General features: G+C 33.6%; 1 protein-coding gene across 2 annotated transcripts in view; it reads right to left on the minus strand.

The window, feature by feature from the left end:
• The window catches only part of LOC141449351 (H(+)/Cl(-) exchange transporter 7-like), a 33,192-nt gene extending 23,146 nt beyond the window's left edge, over positions 1–10,046 (minus strand). Inside the window, exons 1-6 of one of the 2 annotated variants that reach the window (XR_012455472.1) lie at positions 9,854–10,046; positions 4,829–4,885; positions 4,552–4,747; positions 2,863–2,975; positions 2,605–2,748; positions 935–1,106 (exon numbers count right to left, since the gene is read on the minus strand). Coding sequence is in view for 1 of the 2 variants with exons in the window: in XM_074118719.1 (XP_073974820.1) it covers positions 935–1,106; positions 2,605–2,748; positions 2,863–2,975; positions 4,552–4,747; positions 4,829–4,885; positions 9,854–9,934 (763 nt within the window). In the remaining variant the exon portion in view is untranslated. The remainder of the gene's footprint in view (positions 1–934; positions 1,107–2,604; positions 2,749–2,862; positions 2,976–4,551; positions 4,748–4,828; positions 4,886–9,853) is intronic. The other variant, XM_074118719.1, reaches the window with a different exon arrangement.
• Between the last annotated feature and the right edge of the window lie 7,426 nt (positions 10,047–17,472).

A 17,472-nucleotide genomic window follows, 5' to 3' on the forward strand; every position in this document is an offset into this window, starting at 1 on the left:
GAATTTTACTAATAAGTAAATTTTTTTGAAATGGCGGTTTAGAATCGATAACTTGGTTTACCAAAAGGCGGTAGTCGTTAACGAGGCAATAAATCTTTTGGATTTTAAGTACTACTTATTGATGGAGAAAGTAGAAGGTTGGGCTAACCCTTGGACAAAATTATAAAACTTCTGCGTGCCAAAAGAGGAGGGGTGTACTGGTGAGATGTTCTACATACTCAAGTTACTCTTTTTAATAAACATGTCAAGTTCCCATTATTAATCCCACTATCTACAAAATTGATTTTTACACACAACACTAGCATTAAACCGTTGCCAGAATCCCTGTAGGGTTCTATTAGAAATTTTAACAAATGAAAAGTTTATTCGAAACATTCTACTGCATTTTGTTTTTATATGGTTATGGGGACATAAGAGACTTTTACCAAACCATTCTAATTTATTTCAATATACTATATTTTGTGGTTTAATCACTAAATAATATCCAAGGATATCATACATTTTAACTGAATCTCAACACTGAAAAACAATTGTTAGAAATAATAATCGTATAAGCTTCGAAAAAAGTGGCTTTTTTTATCAATGTAAGTTCTCAGTACAAAAATTAGAACACAGTTCGCTAGGCAGCCAAAATTGCAGCATAAAGGAAACTCAAATCAAGCGTGTTTTTTTTAAAGGCGCGTCAACATCTGAGATTATTGGCGCCTGGAGCTTTTTTTAGTGCAGTGCCGGTCTTCGGTCAGTGTTCTTTCTTTACAGATAACACTGTCCATTACCGGAGAGTGAACTGTAAAAAAGCTCCTAGGAAGAGAAAATCTAAGCACCGGCAGCTGTATTCGAACCCGTTATCTTCGCATTGTTACACTGACCATGAGCTAATATCTTCCCTCCGTTGTTACTATTACGAAAATTTAAAAATATAATTATTACGAACCAATAGGCGTTAAAAACGCTGCAGTTAATCCGGATGCCACGCCTATTGAAGTCATATCTCTCCTTTCATGATCGTTGTGAAGAAATGTAAAGAGCCTGATCTTTGTAAATGGGATGTACATCATCGGCGCACTTGCACCCAAAATAGCGCCCATATGAATTAAAGGTGCTTCCTTCCAAAAATAAAAATAAATAAAAAATAAAAGTAAACATTGTTAAGTAATACATTTAAAAATGAAAGTAAAATATTTTTTAAAAAACCTAAAATACATTAGAATTAAAATTACATTCTAAACAAAATTTGAGCATTAACATTTTTATATTGCACTTGTAACTTGTGCATTGAAAACATGTTTTTAGATCTTGCTTTAAACATTATAAAGTGTTAGGAATATAATTTTAGAACAAAAACAAAGAAATTTTACAAATTTGTAGGATAAATAATCGAGAGGAAGCGTAATATATTTCCCTTAATAATTCAGTAAATATTGAAGACGAGCGCAATACTAAAATAAACATTGCAACATACTTTGCAGATCGATCAAGCAAACGCAACTTCAAACTTTCAGCAAGAAAAAAAATAGAAATTTAGAATCAGAGGTGAAAACTGAGTAAGATTCAAGAAGTTTCTACCAATTGACCCGCAAAATGAAGGCAGCGAGTTCAAGTTGAGATTCAATCTTGAGTCGACATACCGTAAAACGACAATAGTTCTTCTCATTCGAAAATTGGCCTAGAAATTTTTGTTACGAATATGTTGATGAATTTGTTTGTTCGCGGAAGTTCAGGAGAAGTGCACTTTTTCTTTATCTCTTTACAGAGATGTATCCTACACCTCTTAAAGGTAACTTTTTGAAAAGGAAGCAATAAGGTGAGAAAAACTTGCTTTCACTCTAATTGAGGTTACCTCACTCATTAGACCTCAGCTTGTGCTGCCTTGTGTTTTTGGCTAGGTGGTAGGTTAATTTTCACGTAGTCATAAAAAAAGAGTCTCTTCTATTCTGGAGAGATTCTTCGGTAAACTGTAGCTAAGGACTCTTTCCAGTGGTTCGAGGCAACTTTCAGATGTTGCAGGAAGAAATCCCCCCCATATCCCAGGGCAAAGTGCAGTAGGTCTCTAATAGACAGACCCTAAGCAGTGATGCTATCCACTTGATACTACAAATGGTACTCTCCTGTTATCGTATGAATATCAAAATTAAGTAAAGTAAAGCCCTATTTTTTCAGGCGGCTTTAGGTCCAACTACACAATTATGTATCGTGGATAGAGGCGACTAGCACACGTACTTTACTATAAATTTCTCTTATTAACCATTAAATAAAATCCATGGCCTAGCCTAGACCAGACTACAATACATTTTAGCTTTGAGGTCTCGCCTCTAATCGCTCGGATATCATAGCACCTAGAATAAATAGTTGCTGGTTGAATATCAGCATTACTTTTCCAAATAAACCTTCCCACCTCTATTGCTCCGCACTTTATTTATTAGAGATACAACTGCGTTTTTAGCATGTGCCCCAAGGTGTGATAAGAGAATCATCAAGTCCCGTGGTCCTTCTCTTTTTCACTCTTTTGGGGCGCCTGTTCCAATTCAGCTCTTAGAAAGCAGAATCAGAATAAAATCGTCGAGTAAACACAAATAGTATTTAGAAAATAAGAGTGATACTTACTCTACCAGCAGGTACATGAGACAGAAGCATAAAAATTGTGCTAAAAAGTTTAACAACTAACACTTTAAGATTTACTATCCTCGGAACTCTGATGCCATTTAAATATCCTATTATGCCTGGTATCCCACCACCAGCTGCAACTGGCTGCAATAAGAATTTTTTATTTAAATATAATATTTTAAAAGAATCATTTAAGAAGCCAATGCAAAAAACAAAACAAAAACAAATATTTACATATATAAAAGATAAAAACTTTACCTCACAATAAGCAACTAATAAACCTCCAGCCATTAGTGGTATCAATTTGCACAGAATCCATAAAACGAGCAGTAAAAAAAAACCTCCCTGTTGCCGATAGTAATAATGAAATCCTAAGGTATCAAAAATTAAGAAAATAATAACAATCAGCAATTTAAGAATAAATATTGGATTAAATTATTGTGGAGATCTGAATTTTGTTCTCAACAACTATAAAAATAAATTACCCACAAAAATATTTTTTGTTTATAACCCCTCAAGGAAGAAATTCTTTTATCTTAAAGCAGACTTGCTACAGTTCAGATATTGAATAGTAGTTCAAAAAATTGGGTTCAATAATTGATTATCTCAACATTTTTATAAAATTGCAAATTTTTGTTAATCTAGTTATATTTCATGAATTGCGAGCAACCGTTAAAATGAAATTTAACGCTTCAAACTTTAAGCATATAGAAGTTTAAGCATTTAGGCGGTTTCTCGTCATGTCAGTAAGAAGCCAGGTCGCACTATGTATGTTTGTGTCATTTATTCTGGCAGACCTCTCTTGTTCGCTAAATAAGTTAATATCGGCTTCTTTAACAAATAATGTGTTATTGGCCTCATAATTTAAATAACGAACAAATTTTAAACTTCTTATTAAAAATAAAATGACGATATGATGGAAGTATGCTTCGTGTAACCGCGTAAGGCTTACACCCAGATGCAGAGAGGGGAAGATGACGCGGACACAATGTAAAATCGATATGTGCCCGAGGTTGGCACTAAACAAAGTATCTCAAATAAGGTAAGTGAAGAAATATAGAAAAGGGAAGGTTAAGACAGCACTTACCTTTGAGGTACTGGACGGGAAGGTAATCAATCAGTCTCACCTACTTGGTGAAGGGGCGCTGTTGAAGGGATTAGCAAAGGCAGAAAACGGAAGAAAGGGGTGTGCTTGTCTGAGTGTGTATTGAGTGTGTGTGTGGGTGTGTATTTCCAGCACAGCATTGCGTAGTGGGAAGAAAGGGGCCGATTAGGCGGAAACAGACCGGAAGTGGTCCGGAGAAGGTTTCTAGGAAGCGAGGAGGGGTACCGGTACAAGGTAAGGCGAAGCAGGTATTGAGGGCCTGTGATGATGTATTGAATCAGAAGTGCGGTAACAGTACTTGAAGCGAACAGCTGGAGCTTACAGGCAGAGCAGTATGTTGAAAGGTAAAATATGCAGAACGGCGGAAGTGCACTAGATGCGTTGTAAAGCAGATCTAGAACCACTCCTCTACTGAGGAATGAACAACCCCTTTTCTATGAGATAAAATAAAAAAATATGTTTCTTCTTTCTTTCGAGCACTCTTCTTCTTGACCGGCGAGTTGGTGATTCGTCGACATCACTCCATTCAGAAGGGCTAATAGTCTCTTAAACAGATGAAACTTCTAAATTTGTTATGTTTAATTCAGACCATATTTTCGAAAAGAGTACAACGAGTACAGTGACTTTAAGAAGAGAGCGCTGTATTCAGATTTTCCAATACTTATTGACCATGAGCAAGTATTGAATTGCTTGAAAGTTTTTAAATGTCTGCAAAAAACATTAAATTGCTTGAAAGAAATATTTAAATTGATCAAACTAAAAAATTAAATTTATCTTGAAAGTGAATTGAAAATTGAATTTGAGTGTGAGAGGGTTATTTTGGAAATTAAAGTAAAGGATACTATTTATTAAAAAATTCAATTTGAATTTAAAGCCATAATGCTCCACAAAGTTCATGAAAAGTAAACACAAAGCTATCGAAAAACCAACGAGCGCAATCACCAGATTTCTCTGAAAACCTAATTTAAGATAGAAAGCAAGTCCATATTTTTTTTCTTCCTTCGATATTTCATCTTCAATCGTTTCATAATCCATCGACTGAAATTAATTAATTAGAAAATTTATAATAAAAAAAGTCAATACAACTACTATTTCTTTGTTATTGTTTTCTTTACGTACCTCAAATGTTCCAAGAACTTTTTCATATTTGTCATTTTTATGAACAACTATTTTGCTCTGGGAAATAATAAAAGTTTAAAATTCTTCAAAATAAATAGAAAAATATAAAAACACATTAGAAAATAACTCCTGTTGTCTACAGATAAAAAATTGATAGAAACTTTGAATACGACAACAATCTGGTTTTACAAAAGTGTGGGATTACATTATATAAGAGTAAAGCACAAATATCTGGCTTTCTCCTACATATTCTTTCTAAACCAGCCGAAGTATATGCAATAAGTTAGGCCACACAGTTGACAAAGTACTAGTATCATCGAACTCACTGCGAACGTACATTGAGGGCTTTCTGGGACTCATATCAGCTGATTAAATAAGTATACATATTAATGAACTGTTCATCAATATAAGCACCTAAGCCACATATTCAGCAATATAAACACAAGGAGTTAAATTTGCATGAGTGCCGGGCAGCAGACCGAGCAGGAAAGTCTATTGCTGCCCATAGCTACACATATAAAGCACCAAACTTGATCACTTGCCACTGGTTCGCGAATAAACATCAGCTAAGAACTTTCCGCGGCGGATTCGGTAATGCTGAAGCTAATGATTAGGAACTTACGATGACACAAGAATACCTCCTTCTAATCAAATTGGAGAGGTGTCAGGAGGTAGTAACTGCATCATTTAAGATAATAATATGATTGAACGCAACAATGTCTAGGGTCATTTTGCTTTCTTAAAGAAATTCTAGAAATGTTGTCATTGGTACTGTTATATTTACAAAGTTGTACCTATGTCAAGTTAGGGAGCAATTTTTCATTTCTTAGATTTTTAATATTTTATTTCTTATCAATGGTTATCAACATTTGTTTCTTTTACCTTCAAACTTTCGATTTTTGTGCTTTAATTTTTGCATTGAGGAGAAATAATAAGATATCGGAAAAACGTGGTATGTCTCTAAATGTTTTTGTTTTAAACGTTAAGAAAAGAAGGAAGTAAATGAAACTTAAGTATGGTAAGCTCTGCTAGCTACTCTGACATTTTTATGTTTATTTTTTTTTTGCTTTCTCTTTTTTATTCTGGTTAAAAACATATCAAATCGTATACAATCTTCAACTTCGCCGGCGGGTGTTAGAGGTGGTCATGAAACGAGGATTTCTAAGTGGGAGATACCCAGTTAAAATCCTACGTGTAGCTATTACTGACATAGTTAATAAATTCTTAATTTCATCAAAATTATCTGTGTATTATAACCTAGATTATTATTAAATTCGCACGAATATAGACCACTTCATTCATTGAATTCCCATTAGAAAAGTTTTCTCAAATCTTTTTCTTTCTCCAATCAGAAAGTTCTATTTTTCGCCTGTTTTCACCACCAGATTCAAATCCTATATAATGTTTGAAGTTCATACGCTTTAGTTTTAACGCTATTACATTTAGAATAAACTATAATTTTTCAAAGACAAGTTCAATAGACACTCTACTTAAAAGCGGACCTACTTAAAATTCACAATGACCTTAATTTGTACTCTTTCTTACACCTCGTAAGAAAAATAATGCCACTGTGCAGCATTAAAATTTTTTTTTCCTACCAGCACAACAGGTTTTGAGGTTCCCAGAGTCGTCTCAACATATTCCGTCGCCAGACAGAATAGTGATTTATTCAACTTACATTCCCTCTCTGTGCGCTCAGTTAACAGAATGGCGTGAGAAATAAAAGTCGCAGGAAATTCAAACCAGGTATTCCGTTTAAAACTATTTTCGCTTTAGATAGCTAGACGATCTGACTATAGTCTTATAATAAGTATTAAAACTGTCCGGTAGGACAGTTGTATAAGGGTTGATCATCAAAAACTGCACGAAAAAGCGTAACGTTGAAAAACACCCAACTTTGACAATTTTTTTCTCTTTTTCTATAAAAGATAAAATTCCCAAATTTTCTTTAAAATATAGGGCAAACCCTCCTTTATAACTGTAATTTTTTTGCAACAACCCAGATCTTATAGGTTTCGAGAAAAAAGTTGCCGAAAATGAGCAAAAACGGTTTTTTCAAAGCAGATATGTAACTTTGCAAAACAGACAAAAAGGAAAATCTATCCAAAAGGTACAAAAATCTCCTTAACAAAAACTTACAGTTTAAAATGTTAAGTATAAGGGTTGATTAAATGCCAAAAGGTACACAAATCAGCAGTACCCAACATTCCATTGATACTTCATTGATATTATTTAAGTAATGTTACTGCATTAATTTTCATTAATATTTTTTAGAATTTATTAGATGTCACAGACCCTTATGCTGGCCATTTTCATCTACAAAATATTTGTTCAAGTAGCACTGTAGATTGTCAATAATATCTATTTATCTATAATAATCAAACTATTAATTACAGGTTAAAAAGAAAAACGTTATAAAAAAATAAAAAAAATGATGAGGCTAAAAAATTCAAAAACTTTTTTTAAAAAATGCTCACACCAACATACATCATTGATTTTATTTTTATTTATTTATTTATTTTTATTTTTAAGTACAAATCGTCGGTTTAAGTTCATTCTTTGATTAAAATGATTGTTACTTTACGTAGTAGTCAAGCGTTAATAATAATAGGTAATTAATCTGGCTTTAGCGCAAATTAAAACTGTCCGGTATAATATAGTTTACTTCAATTACATTCTCCATCTAGGTGTTCTTCCCACAATGTTGTATACTTATATGTAATATAAAATAAATAAGATATGCATATTTTTAGGACAGCTAATTATTCCAGTATTTTACTATAAGTAAAATTAGGGGGACTATATTAAATTACTATTGAGAAATGAATAATTATTGTTGAATAATTTACTTGTTATTAACTGTGTGTTATTTGTGCTCACGAATATTTCGGTAAGACGAATTCAAGACAGAAATATTGTTTTAAATCCTCCATGATTCAAATTTAAACAGTAGCCGACTCTAACTTTGTCTTTTTCTAGTTTAACGCGCATGTAGATGTGACTACTCAGAATAAAGGGCATAATAAAGATAAATCTGAAGAATAATTTGGGATAGTGTTAAAATAAAGTACCTATTTAATAACGAAGATATAATACACATTTTATCTTAATTATAAAAAAAAATATTATGAATGAAATGGCCAGCATAAGGGTCTGTGACATCTAACAAATTCTAAAAAATATTAATGAAAATTAATGCAGTAAAATTACTTAAATAATATCAATGAAGTATCAATGGAATGTACTGCTGATTTGTGTACCTTTTGGCATTTAATCAACCCTTATACTTAACATTTTAAACTGTAAGTTTTTGTTAAAGAGTTATATATACAGGGTGATCCATTTAAAACTCACCAATCGCTAATAACTTTTTAGGAAAGCGGAATTTCGAAAAAACACACGAAGTAAACTATATGTTTTTTGTCTAGTTTTCAAATTTTTCATCCCGGATGCTATATCTTTATTTTTGGCGGAGTTACGGCTAAAAATTCGATTGGGGTTACATAAGGAACACTGGTTTTGACAATGATTATGAAAACTACATAAAACACTGTGAAAAACGACGTTAACCCCGTTTCGATATCCCTAATATTAGTCGAGATATTTAAGATCAAAGTTACTATTTTATCTTTTCGTGAACGGTTTTCAATATTAATTTTCCACCAGAAATACACGTTTTGGGAGGTCCTCTGACTGCAAAAAATGTTATTTGTGACGCAAAGAACAAAAATAATAATAATAATAGAAGATTTTAAAACATGTAGTATAGTGTAATGGTTATGGGTGCGTCAGAATAAATTTGTTTTATCATCAAATAAAAGCAACCAACACATCATTTTAATGTACCCTGTACGCAAGACTTCTTGAATTGTGATTACGGTAAGAATATCTTGCCAGGGAGGAGGGCTGTTGGTCTGTGGTCAAGAGCATGGCTTTGTAAGTGGGAGATCTTCTGTTCGAATCCCTCGTATGACTACATTTTATTTAAAAAAGTATTATGAATAACTGCATACGCGGGATTCGAACTGGTGATCTCTCACTTACAAAGCCATGCTCTTGATCATTAGACCAACAACCTGGCAAGATATTCTTACCGTAATCACGGGTTAACGTCATTTTTCACAGTTTTTTATGTAGTTTCCATAATCATTGTCAAAACCAGTCGTCCTTATGAAAACCCAATCGGGTTTTTAGCCGTTACTCCGCCAAAAATAAAGATACAGCATCGGGAGGAGAAAATTTGAAAACTAGACCGAAAAAAACATATAGTTTACTTCGTGGGATTTTTCGAAATTTTGCTTTTCTAAAAAGTTATTAGCGATTGGTGCGTTTTAAATGGATCCCCTGTATATTATTATAATAAGACAATTTTTCACTTTTGCGCGGTTTTCTTAAAGTGGCTTCATTCTTTTAATTCATGTAGTGCAGATGGTTAAAAAACCCCAAGCGTTTTTTTTTCTTTTTTAGGAAAGAACATTGCACAACTTTATCTGTCATAAAGTCGTGCAATGTTCAACAGCATTTCTAGAAATTTCTAAATTTGTAAATCTAAGAAATGAAAAGTAGTACTCCAACTTGACATTGCCACGAATTATAAATATAGTAAAAAAAATTATAAAATAGTGCAGATATTTGGCGAAAATATTGTTGAAGGCATAGATTTTTTTTTTTTCAATTCAAAGGGGGATAGTATTTAAACAGAAAGTAAAGTCGACGACCGTTAACAAATATTGGAGCAGACAGTTAGGATCGCTTGCCACAGCCATTTCCTTTACAAGAAAAAGGTACGTTTTTTGGAATTATCTTTGGTCATTTTGCAGTACAAACGTTTAAGGTAAATTGAGAAGAACAGTACGATCGCTAATGATTTTATCTGTTAAAAATGTAGCTAAAATTATACTTAAATAATTTGTGAAAACGCTTTCGATGTGATCAAAACATTTTTATGTAGTTCACTTCAAATTACTTCATCTTTAACCAAATTATGTATCGCAATAATTATTCTCACAAATACTGTTAACTTACCTCTCTCGTTCCAGCATTATGTTTAAAACATGGTGAAATTGGAGGGACTGGAAATGGGCAAAGCCAAGTAAATCTCGGCATTCTAAAAATAAAATAAAAAACTATTTTTTTGACTGGCTAATTACATGACTGACAATAATTATAAATAGAAACTTTAACAGAAACTGCATTAATTTCGCAACATATGATTTTAGGAATAGTTGGTTTTATTGGGCAAGTTCCTTAGTAACGTACCTACAAAACAAAAAAGTTTTGGATATTTACTTTCTCTTCGGTATTTAAAAATGTGACAGTTAGAACCTATACCCTACTATCTCTGGTACACGTACACGGGTACACTCTACTTTAGTGAAAAGGCAGAGTGAAATAGGGCTTAGAGAATTCCAAATGTTTTGTTTCGGAATTTGTACAATGGTCTTAGGCGCCACGGTAGCCGAGCGGTTAGAGGCGAGACCTGTGAAGCTAATATGTATTGTGGTACTGGGTTCGATTCCCGGACTTAGGCCTTGGGTTTTATTTAATGGTTAATAAAAGAAATATTATTATTATTATTATTATTCATTTATTTGTTATAAGGGCAAAAAAGCCCTATACAAAGGGTTCGGTTATTACAGTTAAACTTTTGAATACATCATAAATTAACACACACAAAAAAGAAGTAATGGCTACATAGTGAAAACAACTAAAATAAAAGAATTCTCTTAATACACCATTAAAAAAGTAAACTGAGAAATATAAGCATATACTGATTTTAAATAAACACAGATAAACTGAAACATATAAAGAAAAATTATACATAAGTAAATTTTATAAGACACTTCACCAGCTTTATTTTTTAAACTATTCGTTCAAAATAAATGATCTTAGTTTTAGTGATTCAGAAAAAAAAATAAAATAATTTTTTTTTATCTCATTGGGACATAATGAGCGAAAAACCAGGGGATAATCAAAATATTGTAAATTTGTATTAAAAACTGATTTTAAGTAATGGTTCCTAAAAGAGGTGTACATTGGACAGGAAAATAAAATATGGAATAGATCTTCTGGTTGCTGCTGATTGCAAAGAGAACAAAGTTCGGTTGGATTTATGCTGTATTTGATGATGCCTATTGAAATTTTAATTACAAACCTAGAGCTTAATCTTAGTTGGGCCATTAACTTTAAATACTTAAAAGGAATACATTGTGTTAAATAAAACTGGGGCCGCTGCTCCTCTAACATTACAAACAACATCCATATTTCTTCTTATATAACTGAGTGACGTTCCCTGGAACAAATTTTCGTCACCTTGATTAAGATCCGCCACTCTACTGTTAAAATCTCCCGCTATGAACATAGGATGTGAACTGTAGCGAAACTGAATTTCGCTGATGGTCAATTCTAACAGATCCAAAGCTGCTCCAATATCTAGGGAGGGGCTAAAATAAACAAGACCTAAAACAAAAGAACACTCCACAGAAGATATATGCACAAAAACCCAGTAACTGCACTTGTCTAATATTGTAACTTTCATATTTTTCTTTATGAGCATCAGCAATCCACCAGATGCACGCCCAAAACACTTTTTCTTAACAGCATATGAGTTAATTATGGTGTATTCACTAAATTGCAATAGAGAAACATCAGTTATTAAGTGGGTTTCAGTTAGACAAATAATTACAGAATTACATAGAAAACTTAAGTCACTTAAATTGCCAAATCCTTTCATATTCCAAAAAACGAGTCGTAATTGTCTGCCTGTAGTAGATCGTTTCTTCGGTGTGAGCTTTCTTAATTGCTATGACGGACATGAAGCAGAGGAACCAGTAAATTTTGGCTTCTTCAAAATTCGTTGTGCTTTCTTTCTGTCCGGAGTATTAAGCCATTGCTCCAGTTGGGTACCTCTAACTGTGTTTGGTGTTACAGGAGCCAATTCCTCAAAAGATACTTTATTCTCCGTATCACTTTCCCGTCTCCTTACATTTTTCTTGGAACTGGCTGGTACTTGGTTTATTATATCTTGAACAAATATTTTTTTACCATTCAGGAGTACAAAGTTATACCTTAGTTTGGCAATATTACCCTTTTCGGCTTCTTGTTTCACCCATGTATACAGAATTTTTCTTTCTTCTCTAATTTCCTTAGGAAAATCCTCGTTTAAAAAGTAATTTGTACCCTTAAGCAACATTCGTTTTGATATTATATCTCTTTTTTTCTTTTCCGAATCAAATTTTATCAATATAGGAATGTTGGCAGTCCTTCTTCCTAATTTACGGAAGTATACAATATCATTAACATCACATTCTATCGCCAATTTAGTAGTTAAAAAGCTAACTAATTCTTGTAAACAATCTGCTCTGTTCTCACATTCGAAATTGAATCCATAAAGTATAAGATTTTTACTTCTAACTTCCGTTTCCAAATGAACAATCTTTTCATTCTGGTGTTGGTTAACTAATTTTAGCTGCTCATTTTCTTTTTTAACAGATTCTAATTCTTTTTCTATAAGTTGGAGCTTAGTATTTGTCTCAAAAACAATATTTTTCATTTCATCAATTTTTTTACTGTTATCATTAACACTATTTTTTAAACAGTGAATAGCAGCTAAAATTTTTTCGGTATCACCCATTTTTATTATTTTAAATGAAAATTGCGGTAGTTTATTAAGGCCTACTTGAAAATAATAATATAATAAGCCAACAAATTAAAGAGGGGATTACCAGTAAACACAATATTTAAAGATTATAGTTCTTTCTTATGCGGCGAATCAAAACAACAACAATCCCCCGCCAACAGAGATATCCAGGTATCCCCACTACTTCACTTATCTTAAAATTGTAGAGTTTAATAACTAATAATTAAATTGTTAATTCACACTAATAATTCAAAAACTACTCGATGAATTCCCTTCAAAATTTCCAAACACAAAACTTAATACGCGAACCGTATATAAGCCAAAAATCAGGGCTAAATTCTCACTATAAACCACTTAAAAGCACAAAATTTAAGCGAACAATTTCAGAGAAGCGTACTCTTCAACTGCTCAAACCGAACTCCTAATAAAAGAAATATACAGTAAAGTATGTTGGACGTAAAGCACGCCTGAAAAAATAGGCAATTACTTTACTTTACTTTGTACAAGGGTCTGACTTGCTCTTCCTCATTTTCAAAAACTTGAAAAACTGATATTGAAGTGCTTGCGTTCGGTGATTACTGGAAGTCTCTTCTTAAGATTTTCTCCTTGTCCGACTGCTGGCAGTTGCAGTCAATTACAGTCATTTTTATGAAGTTAAAAAATATTGTAATTATTAAGGAGCTCTAGTTATTGACTAATAAATAAATAAATAAGCCATTTATTGAGATATACAAAAATTTAAAGTTTTTAACAAGTAATACAGCTTTAATTAATTAGCTCAAATCAGCCGGTGAGACTGAGGCCTCTTCTTAATGAAGGTTAACAGATTGGCTAATACTACGAGTAATATGTAATAAAGTAAAAAAGTAAAGTAATCGCCTATTTTTTCAGGCGGGGAAAAACCTTAGGTAACGTGGACGGGGGCGGAAGCTCATACTTTACTATAAAAATTTTTTTCTAACATATAGTGTCATACGTGGGATTTAAACTGGGGATCTCCCACTTACAAAGCCACTCTCTTGAACTCTAGACCAACACCCGCCCCTAATAAGTAATATTTATAGATATTATTCATAAATAAAATATTTGTTTAATAGTATTTAGTAAAATTACGCAAAAATTAGCTGTACCCAACCGCGCTTTGTTGTGGCTCAGTCTTGTTAAATGGAACTATTCTGGACGACGCAAGAGCTAAGGCTATGTGATTTTGGGATCGAATTGCTGCCAGAATCAATCTAATTAGAAATTAGAAATCTAATTAAAAAAACACAATTTTCGAAACCGAAATTGAGGAAATTCCATCAAAATTAATGATGATTTTGTATTTTCTTTTTTTTCTAAACCTCTACTGGCGAGACCAGCAGGCCTATGTATACATTGTATACACTGACTCACTGACCTAGTGCCTGATCCTAATAATGTTTTATTTTATTAAATATAATAAACGCTTTTCCAAATTCTCAATTGCTGGAAGGCGTTGTACCGTGTTTATTTAAGAAAGAAGCATTCATCTTGATTGGGATGCAAGGTACAGTCTGCCTTTCGTAGTTTCTTTAAATAAACCAGGTTTGCGTCGTTCAAATGATTTTCTGCTAGCGTTCCAAGTGTATTACGTAGGCTCTTGGGAATACAACAGTATTTTCGTATACGCATCATTTTGGCATAACGTGAAGAAAGCAGTTAACGCTTTAGCCACACGACCATATTCGAATGCGCCAAAATTTCAAAGCAGTCGGTGAATAACTTTCAGAGATCTAAGATTTTGAACAGTTTACATTTTTTTTTTTTACATATATGTATGCATTAATTAGTTAGTAACTAAGGTTTCTTAATCATTATAGTATTTTGTGACTTCATAAAACGTACTACTTACTGAATTAAGCAGTTGACCTGTATGTACGAGGGTCGTTTGAAAATTCCGTGCAAAGTCAGAGAGATAGCACCACTGGCGCGTATCGAGGTTATGTTTAGTTAGTAGCATCTCTTGGAAGAACACACACCAAGTTTCAGCCAGATCGGTCTATTTCTTTGTGTTTGGCATTCGTTTGAATCGAGGAAGTCGAGTGATTTTCAAAAAATGGACGAAAAAGAATTTCGTGTGTTGATTAAACACTACTTTATGAAAGGCAAAACACCTCAGGAGACTAAAGAGAAGCTTGATAAACATTATGGTGACTCTGCACCTTCGATTAGAACAGTTTATAAGTGGTTTCAAAATTTTCGGAGTGGCCATATGGGCACAAGTGACGCTGAACGTTCTGGACGCCCTGTTGAGGTTACTACTCCAGAAATCATTGATAAAATCCATGATATGGTGATGGATGACAGAAGATTGAAGGTGCGTGAGATTGCTAGTGCTGTGGGCATCTCGAATGAACGGGTACGTAATATTTTGCATCAACATTTGGACATGACAATGCTATCCGCAAGATGGGTGCCGCGATTGCTCACGCTTGACCAAAAACGAAATCGTGTGAAGTGTTGCAAGGACGGTTTGCAGCTGTTCCAGAAGAATCCGCAGGACTTTAAGCGTCGTTTCGTCACTGTGGATGAAACATGGATACATCACTACACTCCTGAGACCAAAGAACAATCTAAACAATGGGTTACCAAGGGGGAATCTGCGCCAAAAAAGGCGAAGACCGTTCCTTCGGCCGGAAAGATTATGGCGACTGTCTTTTGGGATTCGCAAGGAATAATCCTCATCGACTATCTGGAAAAGGGTAAAACTATTACAGGTGCATATTATTCATCGTTATTGGACCGTTTGAAAACCGAGCTGCAAGAAAAACGCCCACGATTGGCCCACAAAAAAGTCCTTTTCCATCACGACAACGCACCAGCTCACACCTCAGCAGTTGTGGTCGCAAAATTAATGGAAATAGGGTTCCAACTCGTTTCAAATCCCCCCTATTCTCCAGACTTGGCTCCCTCGGACTACTATTTGTTCCCCAATATGAAGAAATGGCTGGCGGGAAAAAGATTTTATTCAAACGAGGTGATTGCAGAAACGAATGGCTATTTTTCGGACTTGGACAAATCCTATTATTCGGAAGGGATCAACAAACTAGAGCAGCGTTGGACGAAGTGTATAAGCCTAAAAGGAGACTATGTTGAAAAATAAAAAAGGTTTACCCCAAAAAATTAAGTAGTTTTTATTTTTGCACGGACTTTTCAAACGACCCTCGTTTGAATAAAATGCTTATTTAACTTATAAAATGCCAAAACAAAGATTTATACAAGTTCATTACCTTCCATTCCGAGGTTAAATCCTTATTTGACTGGGCTATTACCGAAACATCATACCTTTGATTTGCTCGGAACATCTGGTACCGTTTCTTCTGTCTCAATCCGCGAACAACAAATGATACCTTTGAAGTGCACTACGAGGATTCGCAATTCCCTTTATTAGTTGACCTTTTTAGTTTCTCTTTTTCACCATGTAACAGGAAGTATTGTATCTTGTCAAATTTTCGATTTCGAGTTTTAACCAAAACGGGTACATTTTGCTTGTCGTTGTTTTCTGTCTTAGCAACCATGTTTTTATGTATCCATTATCGGTTCGGACTTTCATCCATCATTAGACGATGATTAATTAGTTTGGAGTACAGAATTTTATTTCAACTATGTTCCTGTCTCAGACAATACTGCTGACTGAAAACAGTTGAATTCAGTGAATGCTACGACGTGTAAAATCGGCAATACTGGCCAGCACTGCGAATTACAAGTATTTAGTTGCTTCAGATGTTATATCCCAAAAATTAAAACATTGTCCCAAGAATTTCATACATAAATTGACAGCGATTTAGATGTTTTACCACAATCTTCTTTGATCACTGCATCACTCTGATGAAAATTTTACCAAGAGGTTGTCCACTCAGCTAAGATTCTGCCATATATTTTTAATACTTTCAATTACTTTTTTCCCCTTACAGTAGCAACAAAGTTCTAACTCATTGGCTTTGTTATTGGTGAAAAGAGATAGATTTTGTTGCCTTTTAGCACGACTTACATTCAAGACTCCTACGGAACTATTGGGACAAAAAATTCCTCCTCAAATTTTATACCACCAAATAAGACTCCAAAAAATGAAATGTGATATTTCTCTCAACAAATTTAGTACACCTGGTATCCATGGCATGCGAGTGATTCCTGTGACAGTTAATACATTCAATTGTTATCCCAGTTACAATATTTAAAACAGAGACTGAATTGCACCTCTTCTGTCCTCTGCACTGAATGCATTGATTATCAATATCAAAGACAAGGTTTTCCTAAGTCGCTAAGTGATTTGTGATACAAGAACTGTAACTATTTAGTAACCGAGACTGAAACTTCCAAGAATAAAATACTGAAGACTCAAAAATCTCCAAAGCTATATTCGTCACTAATTTAAAAACTGTGTATAATGTTGACTAAAGACAGAAGAGGACTCTTAGCTGATGGTGGCATTATTAAGCCGAAAAATTCTGAAATGAAACATTGAACTCTTAGTTCTTTTCTTATCTCTTTATTATTTAGTATTATTTGCGGCTTGGGAAAGTCGAATAATCCCCAACTAAAGAAGTATCAGAGTAGTGCTATTGACATTTTACATTAGTGATCGAAATTAAAAAGATTTATGGATACGATAAAATAATAAGGTTTCTGACAATATAAGTTACCGCTACTAATGTTCGGGCCCTACACATGACATCACTCTGTTCGCTCCCATCCCAAAATACCGGGAAAATGCTAATATGTTAATTAATATTTGGAAAACTAACAAACTAAGACTTTCAACTAAAAAAAAAACTACCTCTGAAATGTAAAATCCAAGTGATTGATACGGGTTAGTATTAGCTGTATCCGTTTCTATGGAAATCAGTTCAATACTTTGTTTGATATAAAATAAGTATCTCCAAGATCAACAACTAACTCATAACCAAGAGAATAATGACAAGGGATTATCTTAACAGTTACAAATCAATTTTAGGCAAGGACATCGTAATTAAATTGCCAAAAA

This window comes from Rhodnius prolixus, unplaced genomic scaffold (genome assembly GCF_049639745.1).
Source record: "Rhodnius prolixus isolate KJV_2025 unplaced genomic scaffold, Rpr scaffold_2, whole genome shotgun sequence".
NCBI classification, from domain to species: Eukaryota; Metazoa; Arthropoda; class Insecta; order Hemiptera; family Reduviidae; genus Rhodnius; species Rhodnius prolixus.